Source organism: Lagopus muta, chromosome 2 (assembly GCF_023343835.1).
Source record: "Lagopus muta isolate bLagMut1 chromosome 2, bLagMut1 primary, whole genome shotgun sequence".
NCBI classification, from domain to species: Eukaryota; Metazoa; Chordata; class Aves; order Galliformes; family Phasianidae; genus Lagopus; species Lagopus muta.
This window is the reverse complement of record NC_064434.1, coordinates 58,759,946-58,780,687: the sequence shown is the minus strand read 5'-3', so window position 1 is coordinate 58,780,687 and position 20,742 is coordinate 58,759,946. Positions and strand designations below refer to the sequence as shown.

General features: G+C 41.5%; 1 protein-coding gene across 4 annotated transcripts in view; it reads left to right on the top strand.

The window, feature by feature from the left end:
- The first annotated feature begins 4,041 nt into the window (after nt 1–4,041).
- SYNJ2 (synaptojanin 2) overlaps nt 4,042–20,742 on the top strand; it is a 71,971-nt gene continuing 55,270 nt past the window's right edge. For 2 of the 4 annotated variants that reach the window (XM_048935093.1, XM_048935092.1), the window contains exons 1-2: nt 6,240–6,467; nt 15,457–15,543. In XM_048935093.1, the coding sequence (XP_048791050.1) occupies nt 6,347–6,467; nt 15,457–15,543 (208 nt within the window). In that variant the 5' untranslated portion in view covers nt 6,240–6,346. Of the gene's footprint in view, nt 4,095–6,239; nt 6,468–15,456; nt 15,544–20,742 lie in introns of those variants that run through there. The other 2 variants (XM_048935094.1, XM_048935095.1) reach the window with 2 other exon arrangements.

The window sequence follows — 20,742 nt, the reverse complement described above, 5'->3', positions numbered from 1 at the left end:
AAAATCCTGTTAGAAAATGCTACAAATGCAAATAGTGAGCACTGAAAATAAATGCACTTAAAGTGCCCCATTATCCTTCTAGGTGTTCAAACAATTCCTATTAAAGGTTATAGATCAAAATTCTTGGAAGATGTTCTCTCTCAAATATCCAGTTGCACTGAAGGCAGACTCTAGTTCAATGAGAGTTACATAAATGAATATTAATTAGAATCAGGTATTGAATGCAGAAGCTCCTTTACCCCTGCCCTCTCCTCCCACCCCCTCATTGTTCTTTTTAATTATTTACACTTTACTTTCACATTCATCTTCCGTATCATAATCAGCTTCTGGTTGTATTCATGTGTTTTCTGCATAGTCTAGCTAGTTATAACACCAACAGGCAATGAAACTCACGGATTATGAGCAACCAGGAAATCTCTATTCTTCCTTCTTACAAGCATGGAGTAGGATGAATGTGCTGCACTGGGCCAACGCCCTTTCTCTTTCAGTGCCCTACGGCAACAGTAGGTACAACATAGCAGAGAAATGTTACAACAGGCAACCTGAGATTGTCTGTTTCTGCACATTTCTTCACAGTCTGTTCATGCACAAGGGGGTGGCCTCTGTCGCCTTATCAAAACTGCATGCCTTGATACAGAGTAATCACAGAAGTGCTTTCATGCTTCAACAGGAGCATACATGATTTATCCAAATATTAAAGAAAAGACCTTTTGCCCACTGAAAAAAACCTCCCAGCTTATGTGCCACATCTCTGTCTCTGTAGACATTAAGCATTTTGCTTTGAATCTGAACATTCTATTTTACTAAGTGCTTTGGTTTTCCTGTGAGGAGTTTAAGGAAATTAGGCAAGAAGCAGAGGAAAACTTTGTGGGTTTCAAGTCCTTTGAACACAAGCGAGGAATACCTGTGACTAATCATGAGCCTGTCAGCTGGAAGAAAGCACAAAAATTGTATCTGGTTGTCTGGTCACTCTTACCGCCTAAACAAATGCTGCCTGACTAAGGCTGCTCATCTGCACATACTTTCGGGATGAAGAGCTTTAAACTTTAAAACAGCTGTTGTTACTGAAAATAGTATCTTAAGAAAAGGCAATTATCCATGAAAGTAGTGTCTGCCTTTTCAGGTAGACGTCTTTGATTTAGCATACATGCAGTCAAAGTCAGTGGGAGAGGAGGTGAGAAATTCCACTGACCTCCCAACAAGACTTCAAACACAGTTTTTTCATTAGCGGCACTTGCAAAACAGCTAGCCCTTCACCAGAGAGCCTCTCAGCTCAACTTCAGAGCTTGAATTCACAGCCTGTTTTTTGCCAACATTGAGCTGCAGCCAGGTAAGCCCTGGCTCAACTCAAGTCCAAAGCCAGTCAGCTTATAGCCCAACTAGCACGAGCAGCTGAACCTGCACTGCTCACACAGTGGAACAACTGCTCAATTGGCAGAAAAACTGCATGCATCAGCAGTCTGGGGGCTGACCTGTTGGAAAGGAGCTCTGCAGAGGAGGACCTTGGCTTTTTGGTGGACCACAGGTTGGCCATGAGCCAGCAGTGTGCCCTTGTGGCCAAGAAGGCCAATGGTGTCCTCAGGTGCATTCAAAAAGGTGTGGCATAGGTACAGAAAGTAGGTCGAGGGAGGTGATCCTCCCCTTCTACTCAGCCCTGAAGAGGCCACATCTGGAGAAGTGTGTGCAGTTCTGGGAAAGAAAGCAATGCAGCTCCTAAAGTCCAGCAGAGGGATGCAAAGACAATTAGGGGGCTGGAGCATCTCCCTTTTGAGGAAAGGCTGGACGTCCTGGGAGTGCTCAGCTTGGAGGAGACTGAGGGGGAATCTTATGAGTGCTTATAAATGTCTAAAGGGCAGGTGCCAAGTGGATGGGGCAAAGCTCTTTTTGGCAGTTCCCAGTGGTGAGGCAAGGGGCACTGGGCATAAAGCGGAATACAGGAAGTTCTATCTGAACATGAGGAAGAACTTCCCTAGAGTGAGAGTGACAAGAGTTCTGCAACAGACTGCCCAGAGAGGTAGTGGAGTCTCCTTCTCTGGAAATATTCAAAACCCACCTGGACACTTTCCTCTGCAACTTACTGTAGGGAACCTGCTTTAACAGGTGCTTAGACTAGATGATCCCCAGAGGTCCTACAGTTGTCTGATTTACTAGAAAAGTCTCACTTGAGTACAGATCTGTGAGACTACTCATGAAGTCAGCTATACGTTTTAGTGCCCTACTAAAGTGGAAGCTCAAGTCGTCTTCAATAACCCACTGCTCTCTCCCTCTAGTAATTGGTTGAAAGGTAATAGGGATACAAAATGTTAGCATTAGGTTAATTTTTCCTGCTTCAAGGTCACAGAATGCAGGAGATGCTGCCTGGGAAAAGCTGTGAGCTAGCAGAAAGTTGAAAATGTTGACACTGTCTTAAGTAAAGTGTCTGCATTACTGCTGTAGTATTTGTGGAAAGGTCAAACATTCTTTGTCAAATTCTAAACAGACAAATAAGCAATGCTGATTTATCACTTGTGCTTCTTTTTAAGGAGATGTTGTTGACTTTGTTGAGATACAGTGACCTAGCTCGAGGTATATCAGCCTGTTTCTGGAACAAAATACCAGATGCCTTTTGCACACAAACTTCTTTACACAGTCAGGACACAAGAAACCAACCAACATAGGAACATTTTCTCTCAATTTTGTGGAGAATGTAAGAGGTGACATTGAAAGCCCGCAGCTACTTTCATAGCAACGCTTGGAGTATTTTAGCCTACGAATGTTGCAAATGCTTCTCTACAGCACATTCTAATTTTAACCAAAAATGTGAACACAATAAAAAGTTTTGCACATTAGCTGCAATAACTAATTGTCTTAAATGTCATCTGCAGGAAAAGCTACTTTGAGGTATTTCCCCTGTTTCTTCTTTGATCACAGTGCCCCAAAATTTATTGGAAATGGCAAAAAACAAAATGTTTCAATGACCTCGAGAACACATTTCCTGTGAGGCATTTGTGACTATGTTCAAGTGGCCATAAATCTCCAAGAACTGTCCTCACTAGTAATCTTTGCTATTTAGATTTAGAGCTTTAAAAAGAATCGCTGTTGCATAAGAATGGGCATGCAAATGTTTGTTCCCACTGTACATCAACAAAGTTTTTTTTTAATGTAAGTTCCCCTGTTGCAAAGGCAACTCAGCAGCACACAAAAGCCAACCTGGACATTCATCCATCCCATACCCCAAAGTCTAGGATCTGAGGTTCACACAGCTCTTCCACACATCCCAGCAGACTGCTGAATAATGCAAATTCTGCAGCACTGTTTGGTAAATGCCCTGCTGCCCTTTCTGATGCATCTCTGGATCAGCATATGGCCCCACCTGCTAAGGTCAGCCCCAGGACTCCTTCTCATTAAGGTGGTTACCAGTCCATGAGAGCCTCATTTCCATAAAGACTTGGGAGGGAGTCATTATAATGCACAGCATGTTTCAGAGGTAAACTGGGGGCTGGGGAGGGATTAAAAAATAGCAGTGAAACTGAATAATGACTCTGAAGAAGATAAAAGTGTTTCAGAAATCACAGTTGTCCACGGCAGCTGAGGCAACAGCTGAATTTCTCCTGACAGCCAAAGATCCAGGCTGAAAAATTTGTAAAAGATAGAATGGTAGTCTGTTTGATGGAGGTGAGCGAACAGGAAATAAACTTTGTCAGCTGGATGCGATCCTGCTACGACAGGGACTCAGCAGTGTTGCCATTTTGTGTGCACTGCATTGCACATAACCGTGGTCACCAAACACGAGATCTTTAAGCCTCCTCCCACGTCTGATGGGGAGATAGACAAAAGGACTTCCCTCCTTCTCCTGTAAATACAGGAAATGCAAAAAGAGCTGGAAGAACAGGAAATAAAAGTTTACTGAGAAAGGAGGATGAAATTAAATAATAATAATAATAATTGCTAAGGAGTTAATGAGGGTGTATGGCCTGGGTGAAAACAGCTGCTCTGGAGAAGAGAATGGTTTCACCTGGGAGAATCCTCAGCTCCAGAGTTAATAACTTTCCATGTCAAAAACATACAATTGCTCCACAGCAAAAGACAGATCAACTCCAAAAGTAACCTAAAAGGTGAGCCATCAAATTCAATATTTTCTGTTAAAGATTGATTTTTGTGTATTGAATGGTAGTTTGGGTTAAATGAAAAGATTTTATCTACCATAAAAAAAAGCCTTTCCATGTCCACCTTGTACATCAGGCAAGGTTCCTTCCTGTGAATATTTTTCTGTGTGAGGGAGGATGGTTCGTTGTATGGCTTTAGTCAGCACTCCATCATCCTCTGACAGTTGTGTTCTCAGTCTTATGTTACCTTGTTACTAAGATTACCAAGGAACAGAGCAGCTTTCCTTATGGGAGAGGCTGAGAGAGCTGGATCTGTTCAGCACAAGAGAAGACTCTGGGGAATTTCATCAGTGTGTACAAACATCTGAATGGGAGGGTGCAAATGTGAAGACAGGCTCTTTGCAGAGGTGCCCGGAGGCAATGGGCACAAACTGAAGCATTGGAGGTACCCTCTGAACAGCAGACAGCACTTCTTATGCTTACTTAGACACAAGGAAAAAATTTTTCTCTCAGAGAGTGGTCAGACACTGGAATGACCTGCCCAGGGAGGTGGTGGAGTTCCTGTCCCTGGCTGTGTTCAAGAGGTGTCTGGATGAAGAGCTATGAAATATGGTTTAGTAGCTTCTGGTAGCAATGGTAATAGAAAGACGGCTGAACTAGATAATCTTGTAGATCCTTTCCAACCTTGTGATTCTATGATTCTGTGCTGTGTGGGTGATGGAGTGCTGGCACAGGCTGCCAAAGGCTATGGGGTCTCCTCTGACACTATTTTTTTTTTTTTTTTTTTTAATTTATACAGTAAATTGTATGTTCTAGTTGTTTAACACAGACAGCAGCCCAGCACCACCAAGCTGTTCACTTATTCACCCCATGTGGGATGGGGCCAGTGAGAAAGGTGAAAACATGGGAACTCGTGGATTGAGACAAAGACTACACAAATAATGTGCAACAAGGAATTTGTTTGCTGCTTCCCATCAGCAGGCAGGTATTCAGCCACTCTGCCAAGTGAGGTTCAGGTTGGATATCAGGAAAAATTTATTTTCAGAAAGAGCTGTGAGGCATTGGCATATGCTGCCCAGCGAGGTGGTGCAGTCTCTGTCACTGGAGGTGTTTAATAAACGTGTGGATGTGACACTGAGGGATGTGGTTAATGGGAATGGTGGGGATAGGTCAACAGTTGAACTTGATGGTCTCAGAGGTCTTTTCCAACCTTAACAGCTCTTTGATTCCAGGAGAGCAAGGCTTGGAACGTCTTGTGGTTCCTTGGGAAGACAAATGCCAGCTCTTCTAGCATAGGGAAGTGCTAAAAGCAGAAAAATTCTCAACTCTGCTCTGCAACAACATTGGTGTGTTATCACCATCACCTTCAGCAAAATTAGAATTTGCTGTGAGAAAAGCTACTGACAAAAACTGCTCATGAATTACAAGCATGGGCAACAGAACAGCATAGCAGCATCCCCAAGTGCCGGCTTACTGTCATAATGGAGTTCACGAGGAATCATTCCTGAAAGGCAAAAGAAACATGTTTAAAAGGCCATCTTTTATTTATTTGTTTTAGATTATTTTAAAACACACAAGTGAATGATCCAGGGCAACTACCTGCAGCCATGTGACACAGCTGTCCATAGGCAGCTCTGATTGCTTAAGTGGTATTTCCAGCCTTTCACTTCAAGAAAGCACTTTTCTCTAGGAAAAGAAGTCACCGTGAGAGACGAGAAAGATTTAAGAGCTTCTCGGTGTGCCTTTTGCATAAGACAGCTGTAAGAAAGGCATCTCTTTGCTCTTTAGAAGTGGGTATGATTAAATCACATCCTTTCTTACAACCTCCGGACTCTGAGAGGGCTGCGGTCCCATCGCACTCGTTTCACTCGCACTCTGAACTTTGTGTAAATAGGATTTCTGCTAGAAATCACTCCCAACTGTCTCTGCTCCCTGACGGCGCGGGCAGGACTCGCCCCACTGCCAACGGCTGAGGCCCGGCCGGACGAGCGGGGCAGCAGCCGGAGCCTGCCGCACTTACCGCCCCGCTGTGCGGCCGTGGCGAGGCGGTGGATGTCGCTGCTCCTCCCCTCCACCGCGGGCAGGGCTGGCGGAGCACACCTGCCCCGGAGGAGGAGCCGAAGGGACAAAGTTGACTCCGGAAAGTTTACGAGGGAGCGTGGGTGGGAAGAGAAACGGGGCGAGTGGAAGGGCGCTGCCCAGCCGCGGGCCGCCAACTCCGTCGGAGACCCGCGGCACCCGTGCTGTGAGCGGCGGCTGCCATGGCTCTGAGCAAAGGGCTGCGGCTGCTGTGGAAGCAGGAGCCGGGGCCGAGCGCTCTGCTGGAGGCGCGGGGCCGCCAGGACTGCTTGCTGCTGGAGGCCGGCACCATGGCGGCGCTCAGTAAGTCAGGGCGGGGGGAACGCGCGGCTTTCGCGGGGCACCCGCGGGTGAGGAAACGGCCGGGAGGCGCGGGGCTCGGCGGTCTGCGTGAACAACGCTGCCTCGCCGTGCGCGGGAGGTGGCCGGCTGCTCCCGCAGCGCCAGCCCGGGCCGAGTCCCTCCAGCCTCCTCCGGGCGCCTGTAGGCTCCTCGCGGCAGCCGGGGCGGAGAGGGCTCCAGAGGAGAGTCCCGCTGAAGGGTTGGGACTCGGTGCCCGAAGTTTCTCTCTGGCTGCATCGGTGCCGGCCAGCACATCGGACGTGTAGTTTGCGCGCGCCGGCAGGTCACAGCGGAGTTTGGCGTGGACGACTTGCTTGAGATTGACATCCCTCAAAGAGAGCTGGCTTCCAGCTGCGTGCCGTGCACGGGTGTGGGGGCACCTGGTGCTCGATGCGGCGGCCGGGGGCTGTCGGGCAGGGCAGTGGGAGCCACCGGTGTTCTCGGGATCTCCTCATCGCGTGTTGTGGCGCTGCAGTGGGTGACGCTGGGACGCCCGTGGAAAAATTAGGTGATTAGGGGTTGTAAGGTGCAAAAAGTAATGCGGAGGGTCGTTATAGATTGTTGTTAATTGTGGCCGGTTCTTACCTGCTCCGGTAGTTGTGCCCCCGTTGTGGTGTGGAACGCAAACGGGGGAAGAGAGAGCTGAACTGTGAACTGTGGCAAAATGTGTGTGTATGGTGTGCTTTGCACGGTGCCGGTTACGATGGCCTGCGGAGGAGAGCAACAGGAAGCTGGATTAGATCTACCATGATACTCTGCGATAAGGCTTCCAGGCTAATGTGTTTGGTTGTCAGGTCCTGGGGCTTTTTATGAGTGAAGAAGGCCAACCAGGTCTACAGGAGACGGATGATATTTGTGAGAAGGGTTCTGAAAGTAGGAACATTTTAACCTGTCCTGATAAAGCTCTGTTAATGCCACAACCTGCGTTGTGTTGTGTTACTGGAATTTTATGTTGTGTGATACTTTGAGAGTTCTGTTACATGCTAAATTTGTTGGTAAGAATGGGCGTGAATGTGCAGAAAAGTTATTCTGTATGTTTTTGGTCAGTTTTCACTGAGCTGTCAAAATGACAGGTCTGGTAGTACAGACCAGCACTGTGTGCACACCTTCCCTGATCCAAAACTGTATTGACAGTAAAAAGTCAATGAATTTTGGTATGGCTTCTGTTATTCCAGTCCAAACCCAGAGCAAATCCACTGTCTAAAGCCAATGTGCATGAGTAGGACTGAGAAACCAGTGTTCAATTAGCGACCTCAGGCCTTAGTAGAACCAATTGTTGAGAAGGTTATTTACAATCTCACTAATCTAAGGAATCCTTAACTTAAAATAGGCTTTTCTCTCACAGGTGTTGCTATCTTCCATCTGAATACCTGTAGCTAGAAGTGTGGAAGTGATTAAAGAATTCATATGGTCTCTTCTAAAATCTGTGTTATTGTGCTTTAGCACTTAGTGATCTCTGGAGGTTTCTTCCAACCCCTGCAATTCTGCAGTTCCATGGTGGCTACTGTAAAAGCTGGTTTCCCATGCCTTTGGAAAGTCACCTAGGGAGATAACTGTGATCATTCATGCGTTGGCATCCAGCCTACTTTCTGTTAATGAATTTGCCATTTTAATTCATTTAGTTTCTCTTCCTGCCTGGTTCTGTTCCTATGTTAGAGGAAAAGGTAGTTTATCCAGTTGAGCCAGTTTAGCTCCTTTCTCCTATTTATGAAGGAAAGGACCAGAAAAGGAGGAAAAACCAGAGGCAGGTATTGTGATGGTAAATTTACAAGAACTGTGAAGAGGAAACTCCATGGCTAAGATGTCAGCAGAGACAAGGTCAGTTTTGTTTTGATTGCCCTCAAGTTGTTACTGGCTGCAAAACATTTCAGATAAACACAAACCCAGGGCTAGTAGGTTTGGGCTACTTTGATTTTCCATTTCTGAAATGGAGATATGAAGAATTGCATGCCCGTGGTGATGAGGAAGTAATGTGATTATGCCTTTTGCAGACTTCCATGTTCTAAATCAAAATAAATGTGTAAGTTGCACAGATATTGTAAGTTGTTCATGCAGTTTTATAGTAGCAGCCTTAATCTGATACAAGTGTAGAAAGGAATAATCATGGATGGACAGTGAAGACCTGGAAACAAATTATAGTCATTGTATGTTATTCTTTTTTTCTTAATTACCAAGTGTCTAGTTTGCTCTTAAGCAGACATGGCATCTGAATTTTTACTAGAAGAGGATAAGTCACTTCCTTTCCTGCTATCCAGTTTAAGTCACAAAATGGACTGAGAATCATCCTAGAGGAAGAAATGTTATAAGAAAAAAAAATTGGAAAATGCACATGTGTATGAGCATGATATCGGTAGAGGCCATGAAACTCTGCCAAACTCAGAATCAACCCTTTCAAATATATAAAGGAAAACTTTGATACCAGCTCATGGGAGATAAGATACTTTTTTCCTCTTTCGATGTATTGTAAGGGTTATGATGACAGTGTATTTTCAGAATTCAGAGTTTTAGTACTTGAAAAGTGTTTGCATGTTCAATTTCAGTAGTGGAAAAGTATTATGAGGATCTTCAACTGTCTGAGAAGACAAGAATTCATAAAATAACCAGATTCAGGTTGTAAATGAAGTCTAACTTGAGAAACTTTTGTAAAGGTCAAGGAATCAAAAATCACAGTGGGAGAACTAACTGCCTTATCACAGCTCCTTTTTCTGGATAGTGAAGCAATGTGAGAGTCACACAATTTTCTGTTCTAGCAGAAATTCAAGCAGCACTTTTAAAGAAAGTAGTTTTTTCCCTCCTTTTCTCATGATGTCACTGTAGGGTGGGGGGTAAGGCTCTCTGGTTTGAGTTTAACAGCGTGAAAGAATGTCTCCAGGAGTTCACTGAACTAGAATATCAGTAATTAATTTCTGCCATGGAAGAGAGTTACAGGAAAAATTGTCACTGGTTCAGAAGCCTTTGCTTATGCGAGAGGGAATGTAGATAGAAGTGCTGTCACTACTTTTAACGTGGTAGTTTTAACATTTCATAGGTGAAGTGAGCTGCATACTAAAGCCATAGAGCTGCAAATATAGTTTTCTAACTTTATTACAGAAATGAAATGATGTCAATAGGAATGCTCAGCTTCTGCAGTTCATCACAAAAATGTATTTTTGCAAGGGCAGGGCCAAAGGACATACAGACAGTTAAAAACTTTTGTAAGTGCTTTGATTCTGAAACTGCCATTATTACAAGATGTTAAAACACCCATCAGAACGGATCCTAACTGGTCACAGTGTTTTGAAAATACCAAAATTCAGAGTTGATAAAGTGCATGCTTTGCAGATGTGTCCGGAGGTTTTTTTCTCCAGACTGTCACTCAGAGATCTGGGAGGTGAGCCTGTACTGGAGCGGATGGGCACAGTTAGATGGTGGAGAAGCTCTGTGCCTCCTCAGCGGCTTCAAGCGCAGGTGAAGCTGGGGCTGAGTTTGGCAGTGGGAGGAATGCGAGGCCAGATGCTACTGTGTGCACATTCACCATCTGCCATTGGATTTGTAATTCTGTCTACAAATACGTCATTGAGTGAGGCTATGGAAATAAAGCACGAGTAATTGTGCAAACATACTGTGAATGTATTACTGTATGCTACATGCTATCAGAAACAGTGAGCCCAACAGCATGACTTGTTTTACTCATATGCCTCACTATTTATGTATCTCCTCTCCTTATTGTATTTGCATTCCTAAAGCTTTTAAATAAAATACAGTGTTTCATAAAATTTTTCTGAGGTTTCATGGTGTTCAAACTTCTCTCATCTGTGGATTCATACAAACCTTTTGTAGTGGAAGGAGTCTGACAGAAGCCTTGCTGATGTTGGCTGTGCTGTTTGTGTCTTTGTATGACTATATATAATATATAACATGAACCACATAAAGATGATGGTCAAGCTCCAGCGAAATGACTTAGGAACTTCTCCTTTATGTTCTTGGCTGCCTGCTGACCACAGGAGTGGCTGGTACAAACCTAGTGGTCTTCCGAGTCCATTCCTTTACTGTGAGTGAATATATCCATATCCACAGTTACAAGTATGAAAACATGATTCCTTACTGGAAAACAATGATTCCTATTATATAAAAAGCTGGTGGATGAACTTCTCCAGCTGCCACTTTGTCATGTTTTCAAGCAGAAAAAACTCTTTTTTGTAGAAAGCTGGTGAATATATTGCTTAAAATTTTGAGTATCCAGACTGTCAACTGGAACTCTGACCTTTTCCCAACCCTGTATTGCATGACGTATATTGTGTTAGAGGATACAGCCTGGCTTGTGTAACATCTGTGTAGCTTGAACTGGATGCAAACAGGAAGTTTTTAGCAACAGAAGGTTATGAATGTAAATGACAATACAACAAAGTGCTTTAGGTTTGTTTGAAAAAACAGGCGTTGTAAGCATGTCATTTATCTTCACTCATATAACACCATATGCTGGATGATGCTAGTATATGTATTTTTTATCAAATTTTTTGTATATGAAATTTGTTTAATTATATATTTGCACTTTCGTGTAAAACTTCACACCTCTTTCACCAAAATACTAGAAGAAGCACGAATAAAGCCCCCATCACATCAATCCAACAACTCTGCAAATATGTACTTGTGTATTCTGAAGTATTTCTGTAGCTGTTAAGCAAGTATCTAAATACTTCCAGAATCAGACTTAAGAGGAGAGCCAGAATCCGTAACCCGGCCTCTCACCTTCTTGAAGAGCTCTTTCCGTGGTTTACCTGAAAATCAAAGGTGTTACTGTGTCTGCCCTTGATGTTAGAGCTTGAGGTGCCTTCCTGCAGTCACTGGGCTTTTTGGGCACTACAGGGCTGGCAGCCATGGTGGTTCCTGGTGAAGTCTGGTGGTCACAGTTTGAATTAAGGAAGCTGCGTGCACCTGGCCAATTGCTGCTAGACATTACATCAAATGTGCAGCTTTTGTAAGCAGGAAGTCACACTTGGATAGTAGTATGTCTTTTTTTGCATGGCTCTGAAATATTTTCTGCTTTGAAATAGCTCACTTTTGATAGAATTTATTATAATTTGGTTTTGTTGAATTATTGTGCCCCTCTTGTTTCACAAGAGTTGAGAATTTCAGCTAACGTGCTAACCTTACATATTATGTACATCAGAAGCTTCTAAATAGTATTAAAGATCGTGAGGAATGCATGCAGTGTGCAATTCTATAAAGCTCTTATGAACACACAACACAGTTGTAATTAGTGCAGAAGGGTGGGTACTCAATTATATGTTTAGTGGAAGGATAGATTGCTAAAAAATACTACTGGGAAGCTTTAGAGGAGTTTGATAATTACTAGATGTACTCTCTGCTACCTGAAGCCATTGTTAAACACCAAACAAGTGCACTGTGTGTTTGGGAAAGTCAGCTTGTTCCCCAAGAAACACAACCTCATGGTGAATTTCATCAGCTTCTGTAGCACCTCCTTTTATTAACTATATGTATATACATATATTTTCCACCTTTCTTGAAAAAGAAAGGATTTTACTTGTGGGCATTATGTAGTTAAACGCCCGTTCTTCATCCTAGATTTTAAAGTAGACAGCACTTACAGCTTCTGCATTTCAGAGCTTTGAGAAAGCTCTTGCACAATAAAAACTCGGACATGAAAAGCGTTAAGTGGAAAACACGGCAGTGATTGTCATGTTACTGATTAGGAAAGTGCTGTGTATTTGGATGTAGCTAGCTGTCAAATGTTTCTACTAAGACGGTATTTACAATATTATTCAATCTTGTTCTGTGTGTTTTATATTCGCCCTGTATATCAGCAGTACTTTAGAATTCTGTAGTAATTTTTCCCTTTAGCTCTGCTCTTTATCCAATAGCACTTTTTTTGTTTCTTTTTTTTTTCAAGTTGTTTGCTTTCCAACCCTTTTGTGTCCTCACATTGCTATCCAATAGTCTTAATATTAGGTTTGGTGATGAGATGTCAATAAGAAATGTTGAAGATTTACAAATAATTATTTCTAGTAATAAGATATGAAATTGACTCAGACCCTCTGCAGTGTCCTTGTCAAGTCACACTCTGGCCATCCTTTCATTGTATCAGTTTCTTTGGGACAGCAGGTCCCTGTCTCAAGCAGCATGGCATCGTCTCAGAATATAGCCAGGGAGTGCAGTGGGATAGGAGCCTGCAGTATCTATAAGAAATAGATGCTTTTCCTCACAAAAATTTGGTCTCCACACACTATAATACTCCGGCCTCCCAGCTTATGTGTTCATATGGCACAGATGTGTTGGCTGGGTTTGTTTCTTCTTGGCCTGAGGAGCGAGCTGTATCCAGAGTGCATGGAGCTGGTCAGGGAAGAAGCATTTTTTCCCTGCTTTGGTTTCATGAATCTAAATGTCTTCTAGAATAAGTATCAGAATCTGCTGTATGATAGAAGTTTTGGGGAAGTTGTTATCTGGTGAGAAAGAGAGGCAGCACAGCCCAGCAGCCTCCTGCAGCTTTGTGTTGGAGGTGCTCCTCAATTTTAGTTGGCTCCTTTGATTCTGAAACCCCAGCTGCTGCTGCCATGCTGGCAAATGTTCAGTCTTATGGTCTGCCCAGAAGCAAGAGTGTTCCTCTACTGCTGTTGGCAAAGCCCAGGTCTGTGCACATTGGGATGTCCCATGCCAGGAGCTGATGGCTGCTGCCACTGCCTAGGAAACTTCGGTGGCTTCTGTATGTGTTACAGCCAGGAGCTTCTCACTGTTAGTATTGCGCTGCTTAAGTGCTTCCAGGTTGTGCCTTGCCTGCAAGTTGTAAGGTTCTGCCTCAGTCTAAGATCAGAATTTCTCCTTATTTCTGTCACTCCCTCTTTCTTTCCGAAGGTGGAATATTTAGAGCAAGAATTTTGTTTATGTTTTTTCCTTTTTTCTTGTAAAAGTAACAAAAACAAAGTTCTAAGGCGGAGAAGAAATTTAAGAGGATACCAGTGTGCTGTTGTTGCTGCTTCTTCCTAGGTACTAGAGATGATGTGAAGTGAGATATCAATTTTCTAAACTCTTTTTCTCTTATTTAATACATGAGGAAGGCTTAACACTTTTAGAAAGAGCTGGGGCTGTTCAGAGAAGAGAAGGCTCTGAGGTGGTCTGATGGCAGCCTTTCAATACATAAAGGGGAGCTACAGAAAAGAAGGGGACAGACTCTTTTTCAGGGTCTGTGCAATAGAATAGGGGGAAATGGCTTCATACTTAAAGAGGGTAGATTTAGGTTAAATATAAGGAAAAAGTCCCTTGCAGTGGGGATGGTGAGGCACTTGAACAGGTTGCCTAGAGGTGTGTTTGATGCCCCGTCTCTGGAGGCTCTCAAGGTGAGGCTGGATCAGGCTCTGGACAACCTGATGTAGCTGTGGTGTCCCTGTTCATTGTGGGGGAGTTGAACTAGATGGCCTTTAAAGGTCCCTTTGAACCTAAGGATTCTGTGATTTTGTGATATACATATATATATTCATATATATAATATAACATTGTTATATTCTACCTAAACTTTTTTTTTTTTTTTTTTTAAATTTTTGCATAAGTTTGCTTTGGTGTTTTTTGTTTGGTTTTTGTTTTGAGGTGCCCAGCCCTAAACAAGTACTATGACAGAATACTTGGACTGTTGCTGCCTAGAGGTTCACATTACCCAAAAGAAATCTCTTTATTCTTTCTATTGCTTATGTTTTATTTCATTGGTGTTCGTGGTATCAACATTTTACTGCTTTCTTGTGATTCACTCAGTGTTTGTAAGAAAGCAAAATAGATACATTGTGGAAGTCTGGTGGCAAAAATAGAATTCAGAAAAAAATTAACAATTCTTCCTTATTTGTGACAGATGCTAAAACTGAGATAAATATGTTTTTATTTTGTTCGTAAGAGTTGCCTCTTCAGGAGTTTACAGGAATTGTGCAAATGGAAGAGTTTCCCATGCTTCTCTCTGAGCTCCTTGCATCTTCAAGTTTATAAAGAAAAGTCTGCTTCTTTTCCTTCTGTCATCCATCGCAGGCAGCTCAGTTTGTCCTTGTTAGGCCAGAAGGTTTTAGATTCTTTTTTCAATTGCTGAAGCTTACTAGTAGCAGAAGATTTTGAAGTATTAGCTAACTTCTGAAAGCGCCATGTATCTGTTCATCCATGGTCAAGAAGTAAATGGGCGTTTGAGGGTTACTGTTGTACTCATTCAGGAGGCTGTTTGCTCCTCATTGGGAAATACATACCTGCTGGTTCAGGAAATCATCTTTGCATTAAGGTATCAGGGACATGTTTGACCATGTTCTGGCTTAATGCTTGTGCCCATTGGGATCAATTAATGCAGAAATACACAAGTCTAGCAACAGTATCTGATTCTCTTATTTATTTCTTTTTAAACAGCTAATTCTTATTCTATTAAGGTATAAGCTCAGTTTCTCTTGAAATCAACATCTGATGTGTGTCTGCATTGAATTGTGTTATCTCCCTTATCTCCTATAAAAAAATCCCAATTCTGTTAGAAATTAGACTGCCAGAATCTGGAAACAGAATCCATCTCTTTTTGCATGTCAGAAAAGATAGATTGTATTTTAGCTTATGTTCAGACAATCGTGTTTGGGTTTTTCTGTTGCTGTTAGTTCAGAACAGTGTGAAGTTCAAATGTGTCTATACGTTCCTTTATGAATTCTGAAACTGATGTGGCATCTGCTAACACCTCCACTGTAGAACTAGAGCATTACTAATGATCATATTTTCTAGAAGGGCAGAGTGCCCCTTTCTTTCTTTTAAGATGGCATGTGGAAAGGCCGTGCACTTTTGTCCCATCTCTTTTTAATGACTGTGCTCTTACAAGGTTTTAGGGCTGTCTGTGTGGTTTTGCTTTCTGAATGAGATCAGCAGGGGTGGATTGCTGTAGACTATAGCAATCTTAAAATGTGATGAGAACCAAAAATTAAGGTTTGCTGTCTTTCATTTTGCTCCTCAGCTCCAGAAGAAAAGGATGCAATTAAAGGACAATATGAAAAACTCATGGATGCTTATGGCTGCTTAGGAGAGCTTCAGCTTAAATCTGGTAAGTGACTGTCTGTATGATTGAGATTATAAAAATGTCCAGACAACACTGGCATGCTGTAGTGCCAAATGGCTCAAGTTCTCCACTTAGCATGTGAAAGCTAATTGCAGTCTGTTATCTGTAGTCTGGAAAAGATCTGCTTCTTTTTTATGCTGTGCCAAAAGCATACTGTTAAGTGATAGCCCAAGAATTTTGGATTTTTTTTTTTGTTTTGTTTTGTCTGTTTTAACTGCCTGAAGATGATTGTCTTTTTTTTTTTTCTACCACATTTCTTCAAGGCAAATTCTGTTTTCTTACTTTTTTTTTTTTTAATTTATTTATGAAGGTTTGTATTTAAACAGTAAAAAATTATGATTATTTGAGACTGCAGTCCTACAGCCCTATCCTTTCTGTAATGCCCAATTGCCTTTAATTGGGAAATTGTTATGGATAAAGATTTTTAGAAGCAAGCCTTTAACTTCAGGCTTTTAACTAATATTGCTGGTAATGTAAGGAATGTTTATTATCACTACTTTCAATTTTGGTACAGTTTGGGAATCTTGATTTAGCACAGGACTTGCTATTATACTGCCCGCAGGAATTTTAATGGAAACAGCATGTTTTAGGAAGAGGACTTCTATAATTGATTTGAAGGTAACAGTATTTTGCAAAGCAGAATTCACATCTACTGATGAATAGGATGCATTAAAACAAAAGCTTGATGATATTAAAGCATTGTACAGTTCCAACCCTATCTGTGCTCATTAAGGAATACAGCATAAGCTTTGCTCCCACGGTCTTCTTAATGTAAGCCTTACTTTTGACTTGAGGGGATGACAGTATTGATTTCCATACAGCTTGGTGCTTGATCAAGGAATCTGTCAAAGACAGCAGTGACATGAGCACTGCCTTATTTAAATCAGTACATAAAGTGTATCTTTTTGTAGTTCACTTGCCATTTTATGGCTCTTGGAATGTGATGTGGGATTGATCAGAAGAGGTGGCTGCAATCCAAAAGATTTATGTGTCAGCATTTAAAACTCTGTGTCTGTCTAGGCTCTTCAAATGAACGCGGGCTTTTTGTTTGTTTCGTTTCTTGTGGAATTAATTATGCATTTTTATAAAGATTTATATCCATTTGTTAATGCAATTAAAAATGGAGGGCTTGTGATTGTTTTTTTTCTTGGCACTTGGACCTGTTTTTCCTCATAGGAGTCTAATTAAACCTGCTGTAATAGTAAAGGAATGTGGTCAAGCTCTTCAGGTTACAGATGAGTTTCTTGTACATGATGGAAACTAAATATATCTGGTTTCATATTAAAAACTTCATATCTTTCATTAAAAGTTTCTTATCTGGCTTCATATTAGAAAGAAATTAATTTCAGCTGGGGTATAAAATATACTCAACCTTATTTTCTCCTTTTTATTTCTGTGCTCCCCGTGTCCTTACTTCTTGAACATCTGCTTCAACGCCTGTAAAGTGTGAGGCTTTTCCTCTCTAAGCTCTATCACTGCTCCTTTGTCTTGTTCTAGTGTTAAATTACAAGTACTGGTACAGGATTTCCTTTGGAAAGCACTGTTAAAAATTTTGTTGGTAATTGGATTAAAAAAGGTTCATACTGGAGGCCAACTCCTAATTGTGATTGAGTGAAAAGTCAGGAGGGTCATGCTGTAATGGTAAGCAAAGGTAAGCAAACATTGTCTGCTGCAAAGCATGTTTTAAAAAGCAAAGAGGATTGCCTGCCTGCTATTTCACCTGCTATTTCAGTAAAAAGGTAGCCCTTTTTTTTTTTTCCTGTCTCATATTTTCCATTTGATGTGTAAGTATGCCTTCATCCCTTTAGCTTTCGCTTATATAAAAGATTAACACTAGAAAGGCATGCAATATAACTTTTTTTTTAAATATCTGCAACTGCAAACATGAGCATAGTTGGCCAGCTCCTCACTGCCCGTCAGTGATCAGGAGTGTCACTATTTTTTTTTGCTTACTGTTGAAAATGTGTAGATCATAAGTAATAAATTAACTGAAAATATTTTAAAAAGTGCATTCCACTGGGATATTAAGAGTCTATCTGTAGAGCAGAAGGGGAGATTCTTTCGAGACATGAAAAGATGTCTCTAAGCACTTTAATTAATCTGTAAATATCGTTACTTAGGAATCCAAATAAATCACATTGTATGCCTGCCAGAGTAGATCATGCTTTTCAAAAAAAAAAGATGAAATATGTGAAGCTGACTCACAAAGTTAATGTTTCCCATCAGTGATAACATTCACTTGTATGTACTTCTGTCTGTTAACATGACTCACTAAGTTCTGCTTTCTTTTGTGACATAGATGGCAGCAGAATGAATTGTACTGTGTTTCTGAGCTGTATCTCATCCAAGACTTTGCTACCAAAAAAGATCTTGCTGCAGCAAATACATTTTCAGCAATGAGCTGGTTTTGCAGTGTTTGGTTTAGACGTTGTGATGTCAGGAAGGAGGGTGCATATAAAGTTAGTATTCTGACATCATCGTCATGTAGTTTACGTAGTTTAGTACAGCTGCTGTATTTAGGGAGGCACTCTGACATCATTTGTCTGTATATACTCTTATGCTTGTACATGCAGTGTGTTTGTTTGACAGCCTAAAGGAAGAATTTTCAAAGGCAAAGAGGTCAACAAAGTACATTTCCTAATACATAATTGTGTTTAGAAGTGAAAAAACATCTTTGAGGCTAAAAATGTCATTTGAAAAACTTAATTTCTTTTTGTGATTCTGATACAGATTTCACTGGAGGTATTCAGCTAGCTGCTTAGAACCAGATCATCTGCTACACTCTATTGCTAATTTTGAAGAAAGATGAGAGGCAATAATACCTTTGACTTTTTTTTTTAGTAGACTATAAAGTGAAGTAGAGCTATGTGAGGAGATAAAATGCTGTGGAAGTGGAACATGCTGAGGGAATATGAGGAAATAGCATGAATATTGGAATGAAGAGTGATCAAAAACTGGACTGAATTCATTTTTAAAAGGTGATTTTATGTGGAATATTTAAGTTAGAAGGACAAAGTCAGAATTGAATATCACCTTCTTTAAACAGTATCACATAACACGCACCTCTGAAGTCATCCCACAGAATACAGGGGAAACAACTGTCATGAGTCAAGGAGACAGGTTAAATACAGAAACTGCAGCTCATTATAGGTGTGACGTACCAGAACTGCATTTCCTGCAGCAGGCTTGCTGAAATTCCATTAAAGTAGTTGGCTTCACAAGAGCTTTTAAAAAACAAATAGGAACAGAAGTTATTTTTGTCTTGTTTCTCTGCCAGAAAGTTCTTTCTCCTCTGCCTATCTGGTACAACTTAATGAATAGGGCATTCAGCACATATTGCTGGGAACAATGCATTTCTAACATTTCTTCTAAAGGGTTCTTTACAGACTACTGTGATGATTTATAGTTGTAATGGGGCAAAATAATGATCTTGTAAGAAACGCTTCACTTTTCATTCAAATGTTTATTCAGAGAAAAAAAAACCTGTGAGGAAATTAGAGATTTCTACATTTGTGATATTCTATTGCAGTTCTTAATGTTCTTAAATCACTTTCATAGGATGGTTTGGGTTGGTAAGGACCTTTAAGAACATCTAGTTCCAACGCCCCTGCTTTGGGCAGGGACACCTCCCTCTAGACCAGGTTGCTCAGAGCCCTATCCAGCTTGGTCTTTGAATGCTTCCAGGGAAGGGACGTCCACAGCCTCTCTGGGCTCATCTATTCCAGTGTCTCACCACCCTCCCAGTAAAGATTTTCCTTCTAATATCTAGTCTAAATGTACCCTCTTCCAATTTAAAGCCATTTCCCCTCATCCTGTTGCTACCTACCCTTATAAAAAGTTCCTCCCCGGTTTTCCTCTATGCCCACTCCAGGTACTGAAAGGCCACTATAAGGTCTCCCTGAAGCCTTCTCTTCTCCACTCTGAATAACCCCAGCCTCCTACTTCCCTCACCGGGGAGGTGCTCCATTCCTCTTATTATCTTTGTGGCCCTCCTCTGGACCCTCTGGGTCCATGTCATTGTGTTGGCTGGACACAGTGCTCAACATGGAGTCTCATGAGTCAGAGTAGAGGAACAGAATCACCTCCCTTGACCTGCTGGTCACACCTCTATTGATGCAACCGAGGATGTGGTTTCCCTTCTGGGCTGCAAGCGCACATCGCTGGCTCATGTTGAATTTTTCTTCAAATGGCTGCCCCAAATCCTTCTCCTTATGGCTGCTCTCAAAGTAGGATTGTACATCACATTATTTGTGAAACTTTAGAAGAGAAAAGAAAGAAAGAAAGAAAAGACTTTCTTTTTGCGAGGGCCCAGCAAGCTGATGTGGCTATGGATACAGAATGAAGGGTGAGTGCCAGACCTGGAGCGCCGATCACACCATAGGAAAGAAGTTTGCTGTTTTCTGGGATGCTTTTAATCAACCTTAGTGCTGGTCCCATTTATCATTCACTTTGCAGCTGCCAGCTGAATGCAACATACTTTCTGTTACTGCAGGGTGCACTGACATCAAGGACAAACTAGTGTAATTTTCCTCCCATTGTATCTCTACCAGTTACTTTTTTTTTTTTTTTTTTTTGGTGTGTGTGTGATAACAGCTGTGGGCTCCTATTTTAAGAAATAAGACTGGACTTTGTTCTCCTATTCCAGATGTGCAAGGACCTCCAGAGAGGACATAACTTTGGTTTTGGCTTGACTGTTCATTTATTGATTTTAGGTGTTGCTTGTTTTTGTGTTTTTTGTTTTTTTTTTTTTTTTAATCCATTTAGCTATAGATGTTTTGATCAGAACAAATATAAATACTCTGAACACTGTTAAGCTTGTTTCAAAGGCAGTAGCCTCATAGTGTACTTCATAATGCTGCTGCCAGGTGGATTTGACTGGACTGTATGATATATTTTTGTGGTGACCCGTCTAGCATGGTACTTTAAATGCTATTTGCATGGGAACAGTTTCACTGCAAATTTTAAAAAAGTAACAATATTTTTATTATAATTACAGTATTGGAAATGATAGTGAGCTGTGGTTTTGAAAAGTTAAAGCTTCAGGAATTAATGAAGTAGTTATGGCTGTTTTAAGGAATGTCTGCGTTTCAGCTTTCTCTATTTCATTAGCACTGTGGTATTTTCATAGTTAGCTCAGCAAAAACAATTTCATTACAAAAAAATCCTCACTTTCTCATGCTGTGG